Genomic DNA, 10,510 nt, shown 5'->3' with positions numbered 1-10,510 from the left:
GTCCACCTGCTCGCGCGCCGAGCCTTCCCTGGCTGGCCTCGCGCGCGCCCCCTCCTGCCGGGCGCCCCTGCGCCTTTCGAGTCCAAACCTGGCAAGCACGTGGGAGCTTGATCCCCGCGGAATGTGGCTCGCTCAACTCAGTGCGACTTGCTTCCGAATTTAAAATGCAAGGATTGGGTTGCGGCAGCTGGCAAATTCTTTATTCTTTAAAGTATTTATACTTTTCAGGTTTATACATTTCATTGTGACATTTCAAAACTTGGCTTCCTTCCCCCTCTTTCTGCGGTTCCTTAAATTTATTCTTAATATCTTCTGGATATCCAAATGAACTCAATGTGCTCATTTATTCATCTTCTTTAAATATATGCTCTTATGAAACCGCAGATTGTTGCAATAATCCTGCCAATTTCCTTACCTGATTACAATTTATCTGTAAATATTCAATAAACCATTTCCATTTGCAGCTTGCAAATTTGGGCTGCCTTTTTCTTGCTGCCCTAAGTGACTTGGTGCTTGGATTTTTCTTGCAGAGAACCATCGGCCCATGGGCATAGCCAGGATTTATGGGGGGCAGAAGGCCACCCTCCTGTCATTATCCATTGTCTAGCAGATTCGGAATGGAATGTCTCAACAACAGTTGTTTTAAATTGCTTTCTTTTGACCCCAAGTGCTCAGAATAATCTGTCAAATTTTTTTACCATTTCTACTTTTTGTTAAGTATTTTTCTTTTATTTATTTGATGGGGGGGCAGCTGCCCCACCCGGCTACACCCTTACCAACAAAAAAGGAGCAATGAGAGCATAGGGCAGTGTGTTTTGTACACCAGGGAGGGGAACCTGTTCCAACTCACATCGTGCTGGCTGGGCTGATGAGAAGTGGAGTTCAGCAATCTGGAAAGCAAAAGGATTATTTACACTTGGTACTGTATATTGTTCACCCTTTGAGGAACTGTATCTAGTCATGACGTTCTCGGATATACATACGCAGTGAAACAGCCACATACTGATTTAAAACATATGATTGCAACCTAATCATGTAAGAGATCGAGGTGAGCAATGGTCCAAACTGAACTTGCTGTATAAAGTTCACATCCAGGGTGTAAGGAACTATAGAACTAGATTGGATTTTTGGTGTACAAAGTTTTTGCTACACATACCGGTAAGTAGCTGTGATATGGCCCTAAAACAAGCCTTCAAAAGATACGCGAAGGATTTGCCACCTTCCATAATGGAAGCACAGTCGTCTTACAAAGGTCCCCAGTTTAAAAAAAGAAGAAGTGTGAAACCACAATATATTAAAGTGGTCTGTGTATAGAGATTACCAATACTGAATGCTTCTTACAAATATTTTGTACCATTCTAAGGAATCTTTCAGGGCAGCTTATAAAATTAAAATACAACGCTTACAAATAAAATCCTATAAGAATTAATTACAAACCAGCAGCACAAAGATAACCTAAAACAAATAACTGAGCATATGGTTCAGTGTCTTCTAGTAAAGGAAGCTACCAGAGCTTATCTGAGCACAGATGAAAAGCAGTGTAGAAAATCTTCACTAGCCATTTCTCACACAGATGGATAACCAAATGTGGATTGTACAGAGGCAATGAAGATCTGAAAAACAGCAGTGGCCTATTTCAGAAATAAAGTGCAAGCAAATGTGATGTTTGAAGTTGTCCAAGAAGTTGGCAGTGGAACATGTGAAAAGGATATAGGGGTCTTAGTAGAACACAAGCTTAACATGAGTCAACAGAGTGAAGTAGCAGCAAAAAAAAGCAAATGCTATACTTGACTGCATCAACAGACATCTAATGTCCTGATCAATGGAAATAATATTACCACTCTATTCAGTACCTGGAGTACTGTGCTCAGTACCTGAAATATACTCGGAGTCGAGAGTGGATTTCATGCTCTTTATTCATTTCATAGTAGTGAGGAGGAATGGAAGTTCCCCCAGAAAGAATGTCTGCTTTATATACGTTATTTACACAATGGGCCCCACGTGATTGGCTATTTCTGGGATTCACTAGGCCAATCAGGTTGCAGATTCACTTCCACCTGGAGCTGGATTGGGTAGCTCCTGTGTTCTAGGCTCCTATTGTTCTAGGACCAATCAGACTGCTGCATTTTGAATCCTATTGTTCTAGGACCAATCAGACTGCTGCATTTTGGATCCTATTGTTCTAGGACCAATCAGACTGCTGCATTTTGGATCCTATTCAACTCAGTACATAACAGTACCAAATTTACAAATTTAAGAAGGTATTGAAAAGCTGGAACCTGTGCAGAGGAGGGTGATGAAGGTGATCAAGGGTTTGGAAACAAAGCCTTATGAGGAATGGTTGAAGGAGTTTGGTATGTTTAGTCTGGAAAAGAGGAGCCTGAGAGGAGCTGATAGCCACCTTCAAATATCTAAAGCAGGCTTCCTCAAACTCAGCCCTCCAGATGTTTTGAGACTACAATTCCCATCATCCCTGGCCACTGGTCCTGCTAGCTAGGGATCATGTGAGTTGTAGGCCAAAAACAACTGGAGGGCTGAGTTTGAGGAAGCCTGATCTAAAGAGCTGTCATATGGAAGACGGAGCAAGCTTGTCTTCTGATCCGGAGGGTAGGACCCAAACCAATGATTCAAGTTACAAGTAATACATCTATGATAAGTAATATGTCTTTTACACTTCCATTTTCTGAAGGATAAAAAAAAAATTAAATTAAATTAACTCAACAATGCATTCCCAAGACTTGGGCTTAGTGCAATTGAAAACACTTTCTACTTCTCAAGAAAAAGAAGCAAATTCAGAATATTTATAGTAGGGGATTTTTTTTTTTTTACATCGGGGAGCCCTTTTGTATCATTCATGAGTAACCTCCTGGGGGCTGCATGCCACTGGTAAGCAGAACAAAAGTGGGTAGAACAATGACTGTGACTCTTGGTGTGTAGGCTCCAGCAGTGTAAAAGCGGCTACTCCTCCTCCTCCCTCCCCCAAATCTCCCTATCCAGGCAAGCAAGAGGTATTGAAAGACACATTTCGGTCAAGCAAAAGCACTCAAGAAAGGCACAGATCAGAGCCAGTGAGGGGCATGATGTGGGGAAGAGTCCTGGAGGCCAGCTAGAGAGGACTAGAAGGCCACATGTGGCCCTCCAGGACTGAGGTTCCTACCCCAGCTTGACAGTGCCATTTAACAGCCCTTCCTTGTCTCTTGTTAAACAACCTCTACCTTTGTTTCTCGTTTCGTGTTCCTTGGGTGGTGGATAACAAAACGTGACAGTCGATAAGTCAATTCTGAAAGGACTTGGAAGTATCTTGACAGAGGGCCTCTTCATAGCATCAGTCTCGGATCAAATATTCCACAACAGGAGCAGAGCCAGCCCAGTGAAGTGAAGTGAGGTGAAGAAGAATTTCATGCCCTGGACAGGCCGTTGAATCTTATTTCAATACTGGCAATGGGATAGTACCCTCTGTGGCACCTGAGGGCAGCAGGCAGGTTGTGGGGGCACAGAGCAGGCCACTTGGCATTCACAGCTCTGTCCTCCAAGAAGTTACAGCCAGGGGGCTGCTTCCCAGCATCAGCTGCCTGAAGCAATCGCCTCACTCTGTCGAATGGCAACACCAACTCTGATGAAGTTTTGAGAAGTTGCTGGCATGAGACTTCACAAAGCAGCACTTGATGAATGGTTTATAGCAGGAGGAAAGGCTTCAGCAGTGCTAAAGTAGTCATGCATCATGAGAAAGCTGGTGCACTCTTATCCTTCCCTTCAATTTTGTCTACTCAACCTTGAGAACAATCTTTTAAGTAGTAGTCTGATATTGGGAGAGGGGACGCGGGTGGTGCTGTGGGTTAAACCACTGTGCCGCTTGGGCTTGCTGAATGAAAGGCCGGAAGTTTGAATCCCTGTGACTGGGTGAGCTTCCGTTGCTCCGTCCCTGCTCCTGCCAACTTAGCAGTTCAAAAGCAGGCCAAAAAGTGCAAGTAGATAACTAGGTACCGCTCTGGCAGGAAGGTAAACGGCATTTCCGTGCGCTGCTCTGGTTTCGCCAGTCATGATGGCCACATGACCTAGAAAAAACTGTCTGCAGAAGCAGACAAAAGCCGGCTCCCTCGGTCTGTAGAGCGAGATGAGCGCCGCAACCCCAAAGTTGTCGCAACTGGATTAAATTGTCAGGGGTCTCTTTACCTTTGATCTTGGGAACAGTCAAGTTTGTTTCTATTTTGAAACTTTTATAAAAGCAATGGTAAAGTGATGACATGAAGGGAATAAAAAGCAAGCACTAGGACACAGTACATATTTTATTTTAAAAAAGCATAAAAACTAATGACATGCTTCAGAAAATTAGATTTTATATATACACTTGCTCTGCTTGCTAGGTGGCTGCTGCAGGAAACATAAGCTGCAATCTGATGCACATTTGTTTGGGAATGAATCCCACTGAACTCATGAGACTTAATTCCGAATGAAAGAGGCACAAGTGGGAGCTGCAACAAAAGGTTGCAGCATGGACTGCTTCTGTTTAGGGTTCCATCCCACCTCTCCACAGTCAAGCAGCATTCTAAGCCACTGAGCATGCTCAGGCCTCTTTAGGGTCCCTCTTAGGTTTGTTTTCCCCTTCATTATTTTTGGTACTTCAAACTTTTAACCTGTTGATACTTCCCTCTTGTGTGTGGGTGATGCTGTTCTGATCACATAAGCAAAGACACTCACTCTTGAATACTGGAACTAAAGGGTCAGTCTGTTAAACAATATGTTTCACACTGTTTGCTATGAGAGCACAGGTATGGTGACAAGGCAGCACTTGGTTAAGAACTATATTCTCACCAGTCTCCTGTAAACATGTTTAGTAAACTTGAGGGAGGCAGGGCATAATGTCTAACAAACTCCACTCGACACCCATGTTGAATTATTGCATAGGCCATTCATTGGGAAGGTTTCTGTAGGACAGTTGCTTTGACTGTCTTAATTCAATCAGGTGAGTGTCCATAAAAACCCCAGGTCCAAACAACTGCAGTATGCTGCAGAATTTCCACGCTGGAAATTGCAAAATACTTATTTCACATATGCATTCAGACTCAAAAGTATAATTTGAAACTTGGGCTTCTATCACAATATTTTGTAGAGGAACTGGTGGGTTTTGTTAAGTAGATAGAGGAACTGTTCTAATGTAAGTTTTTGATCCCAAATCTACTGCTTCATTCCAGAACATAGAATATGGCTTTCTCAGCACTGACTGCATAGAACCATTTTTAACTCATAAAACCATTTTTAACTCATACCACCAGCACCACAACTATTACTTGCTTTTGGTAATATAATGTTGTGATGATGGGAAGCCCATATGCACACCAGATACCACGGGCAATAAAAGCATACCACTGATGATGTTTGCACAAATCAAGAACTTCCCCCCTAGCTCATGCTGTTTCTTTATTATTATTATTATTATTATTATTATTATTATTATTATTAATTGAATTTGTATACTGCCCTTCACCTGCGGATCTCAGGGTGGTTCACAACCTAACAGATTTATTAATACATGTAATATTTCTATGCTTGTTTTTCATGAAAACTCAATGCAAACCATCAAACCTTTAGCCACTCCTTTGTTCACACAACCAGCATGGTTAATGTTGCATAAAAGGAGAGAACAGGGCCCAGTTCCAGCTGCATAGCCCACACCACCCCTCCCCCGGCTTCTGTTTCGTAGTCATGCTGAAGGATGGTGCTAGAGACAGGGCAGAGATGGAAAAGCTTTGATGAATTATTGACTCTGCAAAGTTCCTGGCACATGAGAGTGACCACTCCAGTCTTTTAACCATCTAGAAAGGCATATATGAACATTACTGGTTAACACCTGAAAGTGGTAAACGGGTTGTGAGAAGGGGCCTTGTCAGTGTCTCTCAGGAGGATCTGTTTGGTGGTTTGAATTCCAGTAATTCTAGATTACCTTGTTTCAGAAGGGGCAGGAAGAAATGTAGACTCAGTGAGCACTGAATGAAACAGCAAAAAAAGGAAAGCATGACCAGGGCCGTCTTAAGCATATCCGGCGCCGTGGTGCAAAGATCCCTCCGAGGCCCCCTCGTTTCCAGAGTTGTTGACTTCTTGACCTTTTCCCAAGCCTCTGTGAGGATCGCGCTCCTTCCACGGAAGCTTGGGAAGGAAGCTGCAGCCCGCCAGTCATATAGCTGGCGAGGCACAGCTGGCAGGAGTGCAGGGAAAGAGGCCGCAGGCAAAGGCGCACAGCTCCCCCACTCGCTGTGGTGCCCCTGAGAGGCCAGCGCCCTAACGCAACGCGCCAGTAAGCCCAATAGGAAAGATGACTCTAAGCATAACTAATAATGCAAACATATTATCAGTGGGTGGAGTTTTGTTGTGCCAAAAGCCTCTAATGCAGAGATGGGGAAGATTGTTGGAGAACTGTTCTCATAATCCGTGACCATTGATCCTACTGGCATAGGCTGGTGGGAGTTAGGAATACAATAACATTGGGAAAGTCAACAGGTTCCCCATCCCTGCTATAAGAGACCTGCAGCCTGGAAACATATATAATACTAAGCATGATCCAACACCCCTGCTCCCACCGCTTTAATACCTATGGATTTCAACAGCAGAGAGCTACACATATGTTAAGCACTCTCATGGAAACCAGTTGGACCGAAAAATACTTAATTTAAAAATTGATGCACCCAATGCGATTCTGTGGCTGCATATTGAATACTGCTGCATCAGGGAATTTTTCTAACAGCCCAATAAAAATTCAGGCAGCCATGGTAAGGTGTAATGCCCTAGGCATACCTTATGTTAGGAACAGCAAAATACAAAAACACTGACTGATTTACACATTGTCAAAGTAGTCTTCTTCAAAGCGCGTGTTATTCTTTTCAGTTATGATTAATCAAAACAGGCTTATTGGAAAAATGAGAGCTCAAAAACGAACATTTCCTTCTGTAAGGTTACCAAAATACGTGAAGTTATGCTCCAATGCAGTTGAACCTCTGCAGGATGCTGGAACAACCTCTAATGAAGTAAGCCAGTGATTCTCAAAGTCTTTCTGACTGAAAACTACTTCTCTGCATGTAAAGCATTCCATTGGTACCTACTGAGTTTTTCTGCTGATGTCAACTGAGCAATTTCCTTGCTGCAGCTAATATTAATTTTTTTAGGATAAAATTTATAAAATAAACGTCTGTTTTTAATTTAAAGTTCTGCCTCTTACTATCATTATAGACCTCCTTTTCGTATATGCACTTTTTGTACTTTGTCCACACAGCGCTACCCTAGATGTGTCTGCTCAGAAGTAAGTCCCACTGAGTTCAGTGGGACTTATTCCTACATAGGTAAGTATGCTACTGCAGCCTTAGTATTAAATTTTCCCATGCGCTAACTGCTTGTCCTACACTGGTCTCTCAAAGTCTATTTGAAGTTTGGTTTCGGCTGTATGCATTTGTCACCCTGTCACAGAGTTTTGCTGACAAGGCAACTGTGCGTACAACCAACTTCATGTCGAACATCGAAAAGCAAAGAAAGACAAGAAAACCCAGTCCTGCAGTGTGGGAGAAGGCCAACTCTGCAGGGAGATGTCAGAACAGCCTTCACCAACTTGGTGGCCTCTAGATGTTTTCTTCTACAAATCCCATCAGCTGCTCTGCCTGGCGCTGATAGGAACTGTAGCCAAAAAAGATCTGGAGGGTATCAGGCTGGCAAAAACCGTGCCCGCATGTTGTTGCTTAGCTGCAATGTCAGCCTTGAGGAATGCTTCCATCCAGCAACCAAATACTGTAACAATCTGAGAAACGGCGCAAGATTTCTTCATTGTACAGAAGCAGCCAGTTTGAGAACCACTGAGGTAGACAAGAGGACTAGGTGGTACTGCTAAACTACTGTTCCCCCTCACGCCCTTAAATACAGTATCCATCAATAGCAGATCATTTCCCCATCGCATGTGCTGGTCCCAATCTTCCTTGCTCAGAGCTGGAAAATCTTACCAAAAAAGAGAGAATGCTGAGTAGCACCCTGCTCAACTCCAATATTCCGTTATCAACTCGGTTGACGAACAGGCATTCGTTGGCTGTAAGTACAGACTAGGCCACTCCCACTGGATTTCATTTCACCATTGCAGGAAGTTAGTTTCAGAAGGCCAATAGGTGATAAAGATTTGTGGTCATTTTGAGCATGAGCCACAGCAACTCAAACAGCTGCAGAAGTAGCTCATTTTACAGCTACCTATGCTGGTTAAAAGCAGCCTACAACTGTCTTTGTAAAGCAGTACCAGATGATAAAAATGCACACATCTTATTGGAGGAGAGTGGAGTGTCATTTCCCCCCCCCCTCTTCCTTTCAGGCTAACATCGTTTTGGTCCCATCTCCAAATCATAAAGAAGGCTCCTGGCTTCCCCCTCAGGTGCGTCCGGATGCCTTTCGCTTTCAGCATCACTCCCAAGGCACAAGGGGCTCATGATGTAACGATAGTCACTCGTGACAGCGGCAGCAGCTGCTCCTGCAATGTTCGCGTCACCGTCCAATGTTCCAAAGGGACAATCCGTTGAGGGGTCATTCCTGTAAGCTTCTTGTGGCTTCCCAATGTTGACATACAGGGGGTCCTGACTGGAGGAGAGCAAAGACAGTCTGGCCAAGATCATTTCTAGTTGCAGTTTCAGGGCTCCGAAGCTGGGGCGTAGCTTAGGTTCTGAATGCCAGCATCTGCACATGAGATCGTAGCTGCACGAAAAACAGAACAAAACAAAATGAGAAAAGAAGCACCTAGGGACAACCAAAGGCTGTGTAAGCTGCACTGGGAACATATATTTATATTTTAAAAATAAAAGCTGCATACCAGTGTGCATTCCCTCTGCCCAGTGGAACACAGTGGTTAAACAGATTTCTGTTTTGATTGCAAAATACGTTTTCAAAAGCACATTGGCAAAAGCACATTGAAGGCAAGCTGAACAGTATCAAAATAATATGGAGGAATCTCAATTAAATCATGCAACCCACCCCTCTGTCCATTAAGAAAGCATTCTCTACAATGGGCACAGCCCAATGGGACTTCCTCCTATCTGAGCTGGCCCAAAGTATGGCTGTATTTTTGTGGAGCTTCTGCTTATCATAGTGTGGTCTGCACTGTAGAAGAAAATGTTCATGTTTGGAAAACCAAATGGCTTAATAAACTACTCACACATCTTCCAAGCACTCCAGGGGCTGTTTCAGTCTGTTTCCACTGATGAGGTAGTTGTAAATTTCTGCATTCTCAATGCCTGCATAAGGAGTTTGCCCCCGCGTCACAATTTCCCACATTGTCACACCAAATGCCCACTGAAATACAGTAGGGGAGGGGGAAAATAATAGTTAAACAAATGGGAGAAACATATTTAAAAACAATTTCAGGAGAAGAAACATGCTTAGAATATCAGTCGTCTTTTTTCCAGTCTTGCTCCCAGTATAATCGGACAGAGATGATTCCTAGATTTCCTGTTCCAGTGCAGTTCAGTCTGAGTGTGTCAAAGGACTGTGCTTTCATTCATAATTTTCTATCTTTCCTCCTTCTGTAAATAATCCTAAATAATATTAAAAGCGGTTCTTTACCTGCACAAACTGAGGATCATTTTAACAGGCCCAGAAAAGACAACTAACTGCTAATAGGTATGTACTGTATTTTTTGCTCTATAAGACTCTCTTTTTCCTTCCTAAAAAGTAAGGGGAAATGTGTGTGCATCTTATGGAGCGAATGCAAGCTGCGCAGCTATCCCAGAAGCCAGAACAGCAAGAGGGATTGCTGCTTTCACTGCGAAGCGATCCCTCTTGCTGTTCTGGCTTCTGAGATTCAGAATATTTTTTTTATTGTTTTCCTCCTCCCAAAACTAGGTGCATCTTGTGGTCTGGTGCGTCTTATAGAGCGAAAAATACGGTAACTCATTGCTTTTAAAAATCCAGTTGTTAATGAACACAAACATCCCTCTTCGGCCGAGGACTACCACAACATTACACTAGAGGGAGCAGTCTTCTTTTTGCAGAGCAATCACGCTATATTAACAAAATGTGATATTTGTATCCTTACATGGGAGCTCAGGGTAGCATACAATATGACAATCAGCTATCTTTCTCAGTAATCGCACCATGTTAGAACGGTGTGAATCGTATTGTGATGTCTCCGGAAGCTGCACAGAAAACCAAGTTATAATGGGCAGCATACAAATGTAAGAAATGCGTTCTTTCGTTCTTTCCATTATGTGTGTGTGTTGGGGATGAATGGGCAGGAGAGGGCTATTCTTTATGGGCTTCCCAGAAGCATCTGGTTGGCCACTGTGAGAAACGAGATGCTAGGCTAAATAGATCTTTGGTCTGATCCAGCAGGGTTCTTCTTCAGTTCATAGAAAAAATGATGTTCCCCACAGAACACTGTGCCTCTGGCCCACCGTCTAGTTCCCATGACTCAGTGTTCTTCCCCTGCCTCCACTTCCCCCCCTTTCCGCTGTTGTTTCCCTAGCATCAAAAGCACCATGTGTGCCCTGATGACACG

The 10,510-nt window shown here is 43.4% G+C and overlaps 1 protein-coding gene across 2 annotated transcripts in view; it reads right to left on the bottom strand.

The window, feature by feature from the left end:
* Nucleotides 1–4,268: 4,268 nt before the first annotated feature.
* The window catches only part of TYRO3 (TYRO3 protein tyrosine kinase), a 64,221-nt gene continuing 57,979 nt past the window's right edge, over nucleotides 4,269–10,510 (bottom strand). For both annotated transcript variants that reach the window (XM_028723527.2, XM_028723536.2), the window contains exons 18-19: nucleotides 9,170–9,306; nucleotides 4,269–8,712 (exon numbers count right to left, since the gene is read on the bottom strand). In XM_028723527.2, coding sequence (XP_028579360.2) covers nucleotides 8,337–8,712; nucleotides 9,170–9,306 — 513 coding nt within the window. In that variant the 3' untranslated portion in view covers nucleotides 4,269–8,336. The remainder of the gene's footprint in view (nucleotides 8,713–9,169; nucleotides 9,307–10,510) is intronic.

Source organism: Podarcis muralis, chromosome 1 (genome assembly GCF_964188315.1).
Source record: "Podarcis muralis chromosome 1, rPodMur119.hap1.1, whole genome shotgun sequence".
NCBI lineage: Eukaryota > Metazoa > Chordata > Lepidosauria > Squamata > Lacertidae > Podarcis > Podarcis muralis.
Note: the sequence above shows the minus strand (reverse complement) of the source record. Positions and strands in the feature narration are given on the sequence as shown.